This window comes from Prinia subflava, unplaced genomic scaffold (assembly GCF_021018805.1).
Source record: "Prinia subflava isolate CZ2003 ecotype Zambia unplaced genomic scaffold, Cam_Psub_1.2 scaffold_87_NEW, whole genome shotgun sequence".
NCBI classification, from domain to species: Eukaryota; Metazoa; Chordata; class Aves; order Passeriformes; family Cisticolidae; genus Prinia; species Prinia subflava.
The window spans coordinates 24,698-39,270 of record NW_026961094.1 but is presented as its reverse complement, the minus strand read 5'-3'; the positions used below and the strand labels follow the sequence as shown (position 1 = coordinate 39,270).

Here is a 14,573-nt window from a genome sequence, read left to right as displayed (position 1 = left end):
CCATAAAAATAAACAAAGTTTTATAAAAATCCCTGACGTTTAAAAAAAAAATCCATAAATTTTCAGGAAATTCCCCTAAAATTTCAATACAATCATTAAGAAATCCTAACTAATTCCATAAAGTTCCCAAATAATTTCATAAATCTAAGAAATATATTAAAACTTTCCCAAAAACAGAAAATATTCCCAAGGAAAAGAAAATAACCCACAGAAATTAAAAAGAATTCCTAAGAGATTCCCAAAAAACTTCCCAAAAATTCCCAAACATCTCAAAAAAACCTCTAAAAATCCACAAAAAAAATCTCCAAAAATCATCCAGAAATCCCAATAAATTCCTGAAAAATTCCAAAAAAATTCCAATAAAAATCTCAAAAAAATCCCTTAAAATTCTCTGAAAAAATCCCCCCCAAAATCCTGGAAACTCTGGAAAATTCCCAAAATCCCAGACACATCCCAAAAGACCTCCCTAAAGTCCCTTAAAAATTGAAACAAACAAACAAACAAACGCCACAATAAATTATCCCTTTAAAATCCCCAAACGACCTCCACAATTCCAAAAAAATCCCCCTAAAATTCCCACAGAAATCCAGAAGAATTCCAAAAAGCAAAACAAAACAGAACAAAAATCCCCGAAACAACTCTTTTAAATTGAAATAATAAATTCCCCACAAACCTTTGGACGTCCTGAAGAAGACGGGCTCTGAGAGGGGCCCGAAGCCTTTGGCATTCCGAGCTTGGATGCGGAAGAAGTACCCGGAATCCGGGAGCAGGTCCGGGATTTGGTGGGAAAGGCGCTCGGCCCCGACCGACTCCAGCACCCACTCCGACATCGGGGCGCTCTTGTCCAGCGAGTAGAATAAAGTGTAGGCTGAGAAAGGAAAAAACCCTCAGGAGTCTTAGGGGATTTGGGGGATTTTCTGGCGATTCTTTGGAATTTTTATGGGGTTTTTTTTTTTTTTTTTGGGGGGATGATTTTTTCATGGAATTTCTTAAGGGTTTTTGGTGGAATTTAAAACAGAATTTTTTGGATTGTAAATGAGATTATTTTGAAGAACTTTATGGACTTAATTTCAATTTTTATGGGTAATTTTGGAATTTGTATGGAATTTGGGAGGGGTATATGGAATTTTTTAGGAATTTTTATGGATTTTGGTGGGGGGTTAATGCAGTTTTTCAGGATTTTCACACAATTTTTTTGGTATTTTTTCTCAAATTTTGGAGGGATTCTTAGAGGTTTTAAGTGCAATGTTAATGGAATTTTTTGAGACTTTTTAGGGACTTTTAGTGTGTTTTTATGGAATTGGGGGGTATTTCAAATGGATTTTTCACTGATTTTTTATGGGTTGGGGTTTTTTTTGCTTTTTAATGGATTTTTGGGGGGATTTTTATGGAATTTCAGGGAGGAATTTTTAAATGGAATATTGGGGGACTTCAATGGAATTTTGAAGAGGGTTTTTTTGCATCTTAATGGAATTTTGGGGGCATTGTCATTGATTTTTGGGGGATTTTTATGGAATTTTTATGGAATTTTTATGGAATTTTTATGGAATTTTGGGAGAATTTTGGGATTTTTATGGATTTTTTTGGCATTTCAATGATATTTTTGAGAGATTTTTAATGGATTTTTTTGAGATTTAAAATGGAATTTTCACAGATTTTTTTAATGGAATTTTTGGGGCTTTTCATGGAATTCTTTGGGGGTTTTACATGGAATTTTAGGGATTTTGGGAGGATTTTGATGGCATCTTTTGGGGTTTCTTAATGGAATTTTTAGGAAGGTTTTAATGGGATATTTTTTGCGTATTCCTACAAGGCTTTTAATGGAATTTTCAAAAGGAATTTTGGAGGAATTTTTTAAATTGAATTTCTACGTAATTCATTTGAATTTCAATCGAATTTTTTTGAGAAACTTCTTTGGCTTTTAACGATATTTTTACAGGATTTTTTAGGGTGTTTTTTTTTTAATTTTGATTGACTATTTTAGGGCTTTTTTAGGGATTTTTTTTGGTTTGTTTTTAATGGCATTTTTACCCGTGATTTTGCCGTTGGCCTCCAGCGGTGGCTGCCAGCTCAGCACCACGTTCCGGGGTTTCCCTTCCCGGGAGATCGCCGTCAGATCCTTCGGAGCCGAGCTGGGAGCTGCAAAATCGGGAATTCAGGAAGGAGCTGGGAATTCCTATGGAAAAAACTGGGAATTCTGGGAAAAACTGGGAATTTCGGGGGGAAAAAAGGGAATTTCCAGGTTTTTTTTCCTTTTTTCTCCCATTTTTTCCATTAAAATTTCCAAGATTTTCTGCTTTTCCCACTTTACCATTGGAATTCCTTAAATTATTCCCATTTTTCCATGGAAAGTCCCATTTTTTTCCCCTTCTTCCATGAAAATTTCCAGGATTTTTCCCACTTTCCATTGGAATTCCCAATAATTTTCCCACTTTTCTCACTTGTCCATGAGTATTCCCTAAATATTCTCCATTTTCCATAGAAATTCCCAGTTTTTCTTCATTTTTCACGGGAATTACCAGGATTTTCCCCATTTTTCCATGGGAATTCCCAGTATTTCTCCCAGTTTTCCATTGGGAGTTTCCCTCAATCTTCCCATTTTCTCCTTTCTTCTCTATTTTTTTCCCCATTTTTTCTGGTTTTCCCATTGTTTTCAATTTTTCTGAGTTTTTGTTCTATTATTTTCCCATTTTTCCCGCTTTCTTTCCCATTAAATCCCAATATTCTCAAGTTTCCAATACTAATTCCCATTAATTAATTAATTACTTAATTCAATTATTAATTTCTTGTTTTACCCATTTTCCTCATTTTTTTCCTCATTCTTTAATCCATTTTTTTCCATTTTTCTCGATTTCCCCCAGTTCTTTCTGCTTTTCCCGGGTTTTTTTTTCTAATTTCACCCCAATACTCCAAAGTTTTCAAGGAATTTTTCACTGAAGAATCCAGGCTGGACTTCTGTTGGATTTCTGAAAAACTGGGAATTCTTGAAGCTGATTTTCCTCTCAGGAAAAATTCCAGGCCTGGAATTTCCCCCCACAACCAAATCTGCACTAAAACTGGATCGGATTCCTCTGGAATTCCAAAACCGGAGAAAATCCACCTCAAATTTTACCTGGGTATGGATGAAGAATAAATCCAGCCTGGATTTTGTTGGAATCCCAACATTTGGCGATGGTTGGAGCCGGATTTCCCCTCACACACAACTCCCAGGAACCGCAGCCGCTCACGCCCGGCTGCCATTCCCCTCACACACCAACCCCTGCTCCGTTTTTCCCCATTTTTGACCTTTACCCGGCATTCCCAATTGTGAAAAATGTGAGATGATTAATTCATGTTCTTATGGTAAATTGGAAAATTATAAAGCTGTATAAATTTATATCAGGTAAAAGTCTATGTTTTAGGAGGTTTTCTCCATTTAGAAGGGAACAAAAGACTTTGCAGCCTTCTCAAGTATTGGGAGGGGACCTGTTGAGATGAGCGGTATCAGCACCTCACACCTCGGGAGCACCTTCACAGACCATCAAGCAGTATCACCCATATCTCGAACATTCATCAACTATAAGGATCCATAAAAACTGAACATTAACACATGGACTTGGGAGGGGAGCTCTTTTCAATCCAACCGGAGATGGATTTGGGTTTGAATAGCAACCAAGAAACAAAGGGAAATATGGGGAAATATTGCCAGAGGCAGAATAAAGAGTATAAAAACCAAGCCTCGAACATGGCAAATTTGTGAACCCAGCTAGAGACACCGGCTGCCAGGTCCTGTGTCTCTGGGTCACCCTTGGCTCATTTTTCCCAGGAGAAATTCTGTCAAGTAAGTGTCGCTGTTTGTGGGGTTCGTATTGTTTTGTTTTTATTGTTTAAAATTGTTATAATTTGATTCCAAATTTTGTGATTTGAATTTTAATAAACCAAACTATTGAATTTGGCAATAAATTTGTCCTGGCGTTTATAACACCGACCGTAACTCCAAGGAATGCTGTGGAATGCAGCCTCACCTGCCTCGTGGGTGGTGGCGTGCGCCGTCATGCTCCAGGTGCTGGAGCGCCGGCCCTTGGTGGCCATGACCGAGAACTCGTAGCGGGTGCTGGCCCTCAGCCCCGTCACCGTGTGGCTCAGGGCCGTCGTGTCGGCCAACTGCAAACACATTTAAACAATTTTATTTCATTTCTGGGGAAATTGGGGAGTTCATGGATGGTTTACCCAATTGGCAGAGGAATCTGAGGAAAACCCCGAAGAATTTCCCCGCAAAATTCTAAAATATTCCATAAGACTCCACCCCAAAAACCCAAATAGCGCCCAAAAAATCGATTTAAAAGCCAAAAGAAATTCCAAAAATACAACAAAAAGGTTCCTTAAAAACAACAACAACAACAACAAAAACACTACAAACTCACCACTCCTAAAAAACCCTCAAGGTCCCAAAATATTTCCATTAAAAAGCCAAAAAATTTCATTTAAAAATCTCAAAAAAATCCCAAATAGCCTCCAAAAATTCTGTTTAAAAAAGTCAGCAAAATCCATTCACAATTATGGAAGTATTTAAGAAAAAAAACCCCAAAAATCCCAAAAAACCCCCTTTGAAATCCCTAAAATTGACCAAAAATTCCATTTAACCTCTCTCCTGAAAACACCAGATTTTTTCTCCATATCCCAGAGGAATCTGAGGGCAGTAGTGTCAGCAGACTGAAAAAAGGTTAAAATTTGATTTATTTGGGGGGAAAAATTACAAAACTTCTGGATTTTTTTCCTGTATTATAAAGACATTTGGAACCAAACCCAAAAAAATTTGAATAGAACAGAAAAAGATTCGTAGAAAAACCAAAAAATCCCAAATAACCCCTAAAAATTCCACTGGAAAAGCACCCAAAATTCCAAAAGGTTTCAAAAGAAACATGGAAAATGGGAAAAATATGAAAAAATCCAGGAAAACCACCAAAAAATGGGGAAAATTTGGGAAAATAGAAAAAAAATCCGGGGAAAACCAGAAAAAGTGGGAAAAAATGAAAAAAAAGGAGAAAAAAATGAGGGGAAATGGTAGAAAGAAATAGAAAAAAAACCATGAAAAGCAGGAAAAAATGGAGAAAAGAATGGGAAAAAATGGGGAAAACCAGGAAAAATCAGGAAATTTTTTTTCTGGAATTGGAGGGAAAATCCTAGGAAAAGCCCCAAAAAATGAGAAAATTTTTACCTTATACTTGGAATTTCCGGGGTAGCTGCTCCTCCAGCGGACGGTGTAGAAGCGGATTTGGGAATTTTCCGTGAATTTGGGAATTTTGGGGTTGGAATTGTCGGCCCAGGAGACGCGGACAGAGTCGTGGGTGAGGGGAAGGGCTTGGATTCCCACAGGAGGGAGGAAGAAAATCCGGGAATGAGGTGGGAAAAAGGGAAGGGAAAAATTCCAGCTCAGATGGGTCAGATGGGTCTGGGGCAAGGGAGAAAATAATGGGGAGGAAAAGGGGAAAATTGGCAATAAATTGTGGGAATTAATGGGGAAATAATTGGGTTGAAGGGAGAAAATAATGGGAAATAATGTGAATAAATGGGAAAAACAATGGGAATAATGGGAAAAAATATGAAAAAAACCAGAAAAAAAGTGGGAAAATGGGAAAAACAGGAAAAATGTAGTAAAAATGGGAAAATTAAAAGGAAAAAAAAAAAGAAGAAACACCAGAAAAAAAAAAAAAGAGAATGAGGATGAAAAGGGGGCGAAAGGGAATAAAAAAAGAGGAATTAATTAAAATCTGGGTATTTTGCAGAAAAGTCCATTTTTTTTTCTTAAACTTCTTCCGGAATGTTGTTTTTTAACCCAACATCCCCCAAAAAACTCAGATTATCCCAAAAATTTTTGGGGGATGTCCCTTTTTTTCACCCTCTCTCTCTAGTCTGTTCCTTCCTCAAATTTGGGGAAAAACTGAGAAAACTTTTGGGAACATTGGACTCTTGGAGAGTTTGGAAGTTAATTTTCCCAGAGAAGTCCTGGTTTCCTGATTTTTTTCCAATTTTTCCCAAATTTTTCCCCAATTTTCCTCCTTTTTCCTTCATTCTTTTTCCTGATTTTCTCCTATTTTATTTGTTTTCCCCCCACTTTTCCCAACTTTTTCTGGGTTTTCCCCCAGTATATGTCCTTTTTTTTCCTTGCTTTTTCCACAATTTTCCCCAATTTTTCCCCCTTTTTCCTCATTTTCCCCCAACTTTTTCCCCATTTTTTCTCAATTTTTCCTCAAACTCCCAATGTCCCCCCATTTTCCCCAGTTTTCTCACACTCTGCCTCCCCATTTTTCCCTAATTTTTCTCTTAATTTCTCTTGATTTCCCTCAACCTTCCCCCACTTTTTCCACATTTTCCCCCTTTTTTGCCTTCAATTTTTCTATTTTTCTCCCATTTTCCCAATTTTTTTCCTCAATTTTCCCCCAATTTTCCCATTTTTTCTCTGATTTTTTCCCAACTTCCCCCCCATTTTCTCCTAGTTTATTCACAATTTTTCCTTAGTTTTCCCCCAATTTCCCCCCACTTTTTGTCCCAATTCTTTCCCAATTTCTCTCCCATTTGTCCCCAATTTTTCCAATTTTCCTCTACTTTTTTTCTCAGTTTTCCCCCAATTTCCCCCCATTTTCCCCTTTTTTTCCCATCTTCTCCATTTTCTTTTTTCCCCATTTTTCCCCCAAATTTTTCTACTTGTCCCCCAATTTCTCCGCAATTTTTCCACAAATTTTCCCCACTTTTCCACTAATTTTTCTCCATTTTTCTCCCATTCTCGTGCAATTCTTCCCCAATTTCCCCATTTTGCCCCCAAATTTTCCCGATTTTTCCCCAATTTCTCCAATTTTCCCCCTATTTTCTCCCATTTTTCCCATTTCCACCATTTTTTCTCCAATTTTTCCTCATATTTTCCTCCATTTCCCCCTATTTCTTCCCAATTTTCCCTCATTTTTTCCTCTTTTCCTCATTTTTTCCCAATTCTTCCCCAATTCCTTCCATTTTTTCTCCAATTTTTCCTCCATATTCTCCCAATTTTTCCATTTTTCCTTCGTTTTTTCCCCAATTTTCCCCTCATTTTCTCTTCCATTTTTCCCCAATTTTCCCAATTTTTCCCCATTTTCTCCCATTCTTCCTGCAATTTTCCCTCACTTTCCCCCAAGTTTCCCCCCATTTTCTCCCAATTTTTCCCTATTTTTTCCCCAATTCTTTCCCAATCTTCTCCCAATTTTCCCAATTTTCCCCCCATTTTTTCCTTTTCTCCCAAGTCTTCCCCATTTTCCCCCAATTTTTCTCCCATTTTCCTAATTTTTTCCCACTTTCTCCCAAGCTTTCCCCATTCTTTCTGCAATTTTCCCCCATTTTTTACTTACATTACATTTACTCGACTTTACTTACTTTACATGTAATTTTTCCCCTTTCTCCAATATTCCCCCCAGTTCCTCCCCCCGTTTTTTCCTCACGGTTTTCCCGTTTTTCCCGATTTCCCGGTTCACCTGCGGACCGCGTGGTGGCGCTCTCGTACAGCGGGATCCCCTCGCCCGCGTTGTTGAACGCCTTCAGCGAGATCACGTAGTGGGAGTTGGGCTCTGGAACGACAGAAAATTCCCAAAAACTGCCGTTAGGAAAGGGAAAAACTGCGGGAAAACTGGGGGGAAAAGGGGAAAAAAACAGGGAAAATTTGGTGAAAAAATTCGGGAGAAACTGGGGGGAAATGAGGGAAAAAATAGGAAAGAACGGGGGGAAATGGGGAAAAATTGGGAAAATATTGGGGGGAAAATTGGGGGACTAACTTGGAAAGAATTGGAAAAATTGGGAGGAAAAAATGGGGAAAATTTGGGGAAACATTGGGTGAAAAATTTGGGGAAAATGGAGGACAACTGGCCTCTGCAAAGACAGAAAATTCAGAAAAAATGGAATTAGCAGAGGAGAAAAAATAGGCGAAAAGTTGGAGAAAATTTTGGGGAAAAACTGGGGGGAAAAAAGAAAAACAATTAAGGAAAAAACTGGGAAAAACCCAGAACAAACATCGGGAAAATAGTGGGAATTGGGCTCTGCAAGGAGAGAAAATTCCTGAATAATGGGATTAGAAGAGCTGAAAATATGGGGAAAAATGGGGAAAAAATTGGGGAAGAAATGGAGGAATACTGGCTTTGTAAGGAGAGAAAATTCCCCCAAAAAACAGGATTACAAAAAGGGAAAATATGGGGGAAAATGGGGGGAAATAGGGGAAAAATAGGGAAAATTGGGAAAATTTGGGGGGAAATGGGGAAAAAATGGGAGAAAATGAGAGAAAAATGAGGAAAATGGAGAGAAATTTGGGAAAAACTTGGGGGAAGATTAGGGGGAAATAAGGGAAAAAATCAGGCAAAAATGGGGGAATAATTGGGGAAAGATTTGGGGAAAAATTGAGAAAAATGGGGGGAGAACTGAGGAAAAATTGGGAAAAATTGTGGAAAACTGTGGAGAAAATTGGGAAAATTTGGAGGAAAATTGGTGAAAAATGGGAAAATTTGGGGAGAAACAGGAGAAAAGGAAAATAGAAAGGGGAAATAAACAGAACAAAATCAGGAAAATACTGGGAATTGGGTTCTGGAATGAGAGAAACTTATGGAAAAACAGAATTAGGAAATGGGGAAATTGGGAAAAATTGGGGAAAAATTGAGAAAAAATTTGGTAAAAATTAGAGAAAATGAAGAAAAAATGGGAAAAATAGGGTAAAAAATTGAGAGAAAATGGAGAAAAACTGGGGAAACCGTTGGGGAAAATAGGGAGAAAATTGGGGGGAAATCAGGGGGGGAAATGGGAAAAATATGGGGGGAAAATGGGGGGAAAGTGGAAAACCAATCAGGCAAAAATTGGGGAAAAAATCAGGAAAAAGAAAGAAATCTAAAATCAGAAAAAAAAGGGCAAAAGAACCTGAGAAATATGGGAGGAAAAAAGAGTAGGAAAATGAAAAAAAATGGAAAAAATAGAAGAAAAAATGGAAAAAATACTAAAGTTGTCCAAAAAAGAAAAAAGAAAGAAAGAAGCGGAAAAAAAAAAAAAAACAGGAAATAATCAAATACAACAATACAACCAGGGAAAAATCATGAAAAATCTAGGGGAAAATCTAGGGAAAAAAATCTAAAAATATTGGGGGAAAAAATCAGGAAAAAAAGTCAAGTAAAAATCAGGGAAAAAAATCAGAAAAAAAAAGTAGGAAAAAAAAAATCTACTTTTTAAAATCAGGGTAAAATCTGATAAAATCAGAAAAAGATCTGGAAAAATCTAAAAAACAAAATCATAAAAAACGGGGGCGATCTTAAATACGAGGTAAAAAAATCAAATTAAAAAAAAAAAAACTGGAAAAAAAAACCCCAGAAAAAACCCAATAAAATAAAAAAAATAAAAAAATTAAAAAAAAAATAAAAATAAAAAATAAAAAATAAAAAGTAAAAAATAAAAAATAAAAATTAAAAATTAAAAACAATAAAAAATAAAAATAAAAAAATAAAAAATAAAAATAATAAAAATAATAAAAAATAAAAAAAAAAAATAAAAAAATAAAAATAAAAATAAAAATAAATAAAAAAAAAAAAAAGAGAGAGAAAAATTTTTAAAAATCAAAAAAACCCAAAAAACCCATGTGGAAACCTCCGAGGATCTTGCCCAGTGATTCAAACCCCCGCTCACCCAGATTCTGGATGTTGTAGAAGCGCTGCCTGCTGTCCACCCTGACGGTGTCGGCGTAGGGGCTGCCCACGCCGTAGCCGATGAGGAAGCCCCGGATGAGCACGTGCGGGTTCAGAGGGGGCGTCCAGCTCATCACGATGCCCGTGGACAGCGGGCGCACGTGCAGCGAGCTGGGCTGCTCGGGCACCTGCGATTCTGCCATTGCAGGAAAAACAGGGAATGGCAAAAAAAATTCCAGTGAAAATACGCCCAAAATCCAAATTTTCCCCTTTTTCCCCCATTTTCCCCCTTTTTATCCTAGTTTGCCCCAATTTCTCCAACTTGTTTAGGAATTTTTCCTGATTTTTTCCAATTTTTTCCCATTTTCCAAACCTTTTAACCATATTTTCCCATTTTTCCCAATTCTTCCCCATTTCCCCCAGTTTTTTCCCCATTTTTGCCTTGTTTTTCCAAATTTTTGCCGATTTTATTCTCAATTTATCCCTGATTTTTCCCTGATTTTTTCCCTTTTCTCCCCCAAATTCTTCACCATTTTTTTCCCCATTTTTCCTGATTTTCTCTGGTTTTTGCCCATTGTTCTCCACTTTTCCCCATAGACAAAGGGTGCCCGTGCAGGAAGCTGGGCTGCTCAGAGACTTGGGATTCTAGAATTTCATGGGAAAGCGGGAAAATTTTATAAATCTGCTGAAAATTTGCCTAAAATTGAATTTTTCACCTGTTTTCCTGATTTTTCCCCATTTTGTCCAATTTCTTCCCATGTTTCCAGATTTTTCAATTTTTCCAATTTTTCCTATTTTTTAACATTTTTTAAACCAACTTTTTCCCATTTTCTTTTTTCCCATGTTTTTTCACAATTTTCCCCATTTTCTCTCAATTGTTTTCCATTTTGTCCTTGTTTCTCCTGCAATTTATAACCATTTCTCCCAATTTTTAAGCATTTCCCCCATTCTTTGTTATTCTCTCCCCATTTTTCCCCATTTATGCCTGACTTTCATCAAATGTTTTCTATTTTTTCCAATTTTTCCACATTTTTCCCAATTGCCCCACATTCTTCCCCATTTTTCCTTGATTTCCTCTCCATTTTTTCCTATCCTTCCCAATTTCTCCCCACGGATACTGGGAGCACATGCAGCAAGCTGGGCTGCTCAGGCACTTGGGATTCTGAAAATCCAGAGAAAAAGCAAGAAACGGGAAAAAAAACCTGGTGAAAATCCAATGTTTTCCCATTTTTGTCCAATTTTTTCCCAATTTTCCTGAGTTTTTCCCCATTTTTCCTCAATTTTATCTGATTTTTCCCCAATGTCTCCCAAATTTTCCCCAATTTTCCCCCCCTATTTTCCCCTGATTTTCACCCATTTTTTTTCCCTTTTCCCCATTTTTTCCTAATTTCTCCTAAATTTTCCATATTTTTCCCAATTTCCGCCTGATTTTCTCCCAAATTTTTCCCTTTCCCCCCGCCTTATTTTCCCCTATTTTTTCCTCTTTTTTTCCTGATTTCCTCCCACATTTCCCCATTTCCTGCTGATATTTTTAGAACATTTTTTCCCTTTGTGAGCTGTTTTGCGATGATTTCTGTTTCTTTTACCGTCCAAGTCGTTCTCGGGGGTCTCGGCGCCCACCCACTCCGAGGGCGGCCCCGTCCCGTTCACCGTCATGGCCGCCACCTGGAAACTGTAATGGCTGCCCTTCTCCAGACCTGCCCCGGAAAAAACGGGAATTCCGGGAAAAAAGAGGGAAAAAATGGCAGCTGGAAAGCTTACAACAGCTATTTCGGGGATTTTTAAGGCGTTTTTTGTAACAGAAATAGTGAGAACTTGGGAATGCGGGGGTTGGGAATTCCACATGGGATTTGAAGGCATTTTCCTGCAAAATTCTGGGAATTTTAACCTCAAATTCCAGAAATTTCACCATAAATTTTGGGAATTTTCACCTCCAATTCTGGGAACTTTCACCTCAAATTTTGAGGATTTCTCCCTCAACATCCAGGAAATTTCACCTCACATTTTGGGAGTTTTCATCTCAAACTGTGGGAGTGTTCACCTCAAATTCTGGGAACATTTGCCACAATTTTTGGGAATTTTCACCTCTGATTTTGAGAATTTCCCCCTCAGATTCTGGGAATTTTCTTCTCAAATTTCTGCAAATTTCACTCAAATCTTGAAAATATTCACCTCAAATTCTGGGAATTTTCACCTCAAACTCTGAGAAACTCTTTAAATTCCAGGATATTTCATCTCAAATTTTTGGAAGTGTTACTTTGAATTCCAGAAAATTCTTCTATCCATTTCTGGGAGTTTTCACGTCAAATTTTGGGAGTTTCCACCTCAATTTTGGGAATTTTCATCACAAGTTCTGGGAATTTTCACCTCAAATTCCAGAAAATTCACCCTCAAGTTTGGGGAACTTTTACCTCAAGTTTTGGGAATTTTTATCTCAAATTGCAGGAAATTTCACCTGAAATTTTGGGTTTTCTCACCTCAAATTTTGGCAATTCTTAACTCAAATGCTCAGAGTTTTCACTTCAAATATTGGGAAATTGCTCCTTATATTTTAGGAATTTTGACCTCAAAGTTTGGGAATTTCTGCCTCAAATTCCAGAAAACTCCTTTTCCCTTTTTGGGAAATTTCCTGACAATTTTTGGGACATTTGATCTCAAGTTCTAGGAATTCTCCCTCAAATTTGGGGGATTTTCTTCTTCAATTCTAGGAATTTTCACCTCAGGTTTCCAGGAAATTCCCCTCCAAATTTTTGGAATTTTCACCTCAAATTTTGGAAACTTTCACTACAAAATTTGTGATTTACCTCAAATTTTGGGAACTTTTGCCTGAAAGTTTGGGAAATTTCATCTCAAATTTTGGGAATGCTCATCTCAAATTTTGGGAAATTTCATCTCAAATTTTGGGAATTTTCACCTCAGGTTTCCAGGAAATTCCCCCCCAAATTTTTGGAATTTTCACCTCAAATTTTAGGATTTTTCACATCCAATTTTGGGAATTTTCACTGCAAAATTTGTGATTTACCTCAAATTTTGGGAAATTCCATCTCAAATTTTGGGAATGCTCATCTCAAATTTTGGGAAATTCCATCTCAAATTTTGGGAATTCTCATCTCAAATTTTGGGAAATTTCACCTCAAATTTTGGGAAATTTCACCTGAGGTTTTGGGACTTTTTGACCTCAGTTTTTAGGGATTTCTGCCTGAGGTTTGGGACCCGGCCCCTCGAGTTCTGGTGTTTTTTGCCCGTCCTCCCGGCGGGGCTGCTGACCTGTGAACAGGTACCAGAGGTTGTTGGGCTCCAGGGTTTCGGTGTCTCCCCCGGCGGGAGGTGCGGCGGTGCCGGATCTTGTACCCGGTCAGGAACCCGTTCTGCGTGCCCGGCGGCGGCGGCAGCCAGCTCACCTTGATGCTCTGAAAAGAAGCAGTTTTGGGGGTTTTAGGCATTTTCTGGGGGGATTTTATTGGGTAAATTTTGAAAAATTTTTCTGCAAATCTTTTTTAGATTTTTGGGGGATTTGAGGTGGGGTTGGGATATTTTCACAATTTTTTTTTTTTTTTTAATTTTTGGAGGGGTTCTTTAATTTTTAAGGGATTTGTTGGGAATTTTGGGGGATTTTTTTTTTTTTCTGTGGAATTTGGGGGGGGTTTTTTGGGAATTTTTAAAATTTTTAGGTAGTGTTTTGGATTTTTTAGGAATTTTTTTAGAGTCTCCAAAATTTTTCTTCGAATTTTTTTCTTAATTTTGTGAATTTCTGGGGGGACTTTATAATGACTTGGGAATTTGAGGCGAATTTCTTGAAAATTTTCTTGGCAGTTTTGGGGGAATGTTTTTGCCTTTTTTTTAGATTTTGGGGGAATTTGAGGGGAAATTTTTAGGTCTTTTTGGAATTATGGGGGGGGAATTTTTTTGGAAATTTTTGGAGGATTTTTTTGGGGAATTTTGGGCAAAATTTTAAAGAATTTATATGGGAATTTTTCAGGTTTTTTTGTTTTTTGGATTTTTTTTTAAATTTGAGGCGGTTTTTAAGGGAATTTTTACAGGAATGTTTTCATATTATTGGGAATTTTTTAGGACATTTGAGGAATTTTTGGGAGCTTTTTGGGAATGTGTGGAGGTTTTTTTGGAATTTTTTTGCAGCTTGTTTTTAACTTTTTAGAGACTTTTTGGGAGTTTTTTAGAATTTTTGGGTGATTTTTGGTAAGTTTTTTGAAATTTTGGGGTTTTTTTTTGGAATTTTTTACAACTTTCAGGGGATTGGGGGGTATTTTTGGGGGAGATTTTTTAGGCATTTTTTGCGATATTTTTTGAAGAATAGGGGAAAACTTGTATTTTTAAGGAATAAAATTTAGGGATGAAAAGGAAAAAAAGGAAAATCTGGGAAAAAAATTGAATTAAAAAGGGGTTTTTTGAGAAATTCAGGACATTTTTTGGAAAATCTGGATGAGCTATTAGGGGAAAAATCTCAATTTTTTCAGGAATAAAATTTGGGGTTGGAGGGAGGAAAAAAGGAAAATTTGGGAAAAAAATCTGAATTTTCAAGGGGATTTTTTGGATGAATTCAGGAAATTTTAGGAAAATCAGGAAGTATTTTAGGCGGAAAAAAAAGGGGAAAACTGGAGTTTTTTGAGAAATAAAATTTTGGGTGGAAAAGGGGGAATAAAGGAAAATTTGGGACTGACTTACCCTGGAATTCACCACTTCTAAGGAAACGTTCCGAGGAGCTGCGCTGGGAACTGGGAAAAGGCAAAGAAAAAAGGGAATTTTTTAAAGGAATTTGGGATTTTAATGGGATGGAAGAAAAGAGGGAAAAAGGGGGGAAATGCAGAAAAAAGGAGAAAAACAATCAGGGAAAAAAAGGGAAAAAAGCAGGGGGGGAAAAAAGAAAAAATTACTTTAAAAATCAGGATAAAAAGA

At 37.1% G+C, this 14,573-nt stretch overlaps 1 protein-coding gene across 1 annotated transcript in view; it reads right to left on the bottom strand.

Annotated features, from left to right (window-relative positions):
* DCC (DCC netrin 1 receptor) overlaps positions 1-14,573 on the bottom strand; it is a gene marked incomplete at its 5' end in the record, with an annotated part of 48,045 nt that overhangs the window by 15,911 nt on the left and 17,561 nt on the right. The window contains 11 exon segments of the mRNA XM_063389262.1: positions 674-868; positions 2,032-2,139; positions 4,005-4,143; positions 5,198-5,366; positions 5,368-5,431; positions 7,482-7,574; positions 9,661-9,855; positions 11,246-11,356; positions 12,927-12,975; positions 12,977-13,069; positions 14,343-14,392. Coding sequence (XP_063245332.1) covers positions 674-868; positions 2,032-2,139; positions 4,005-4,143; positions 5,198-5,366; positions 5,368-5,431; positions 7,482-7,574; positions 9,661-9,855; positions 11,246-11,356; positions 12,927-12,975; positions 12,977-13,069; positions 14,343-14,392 — 1,266 coding nt within the window.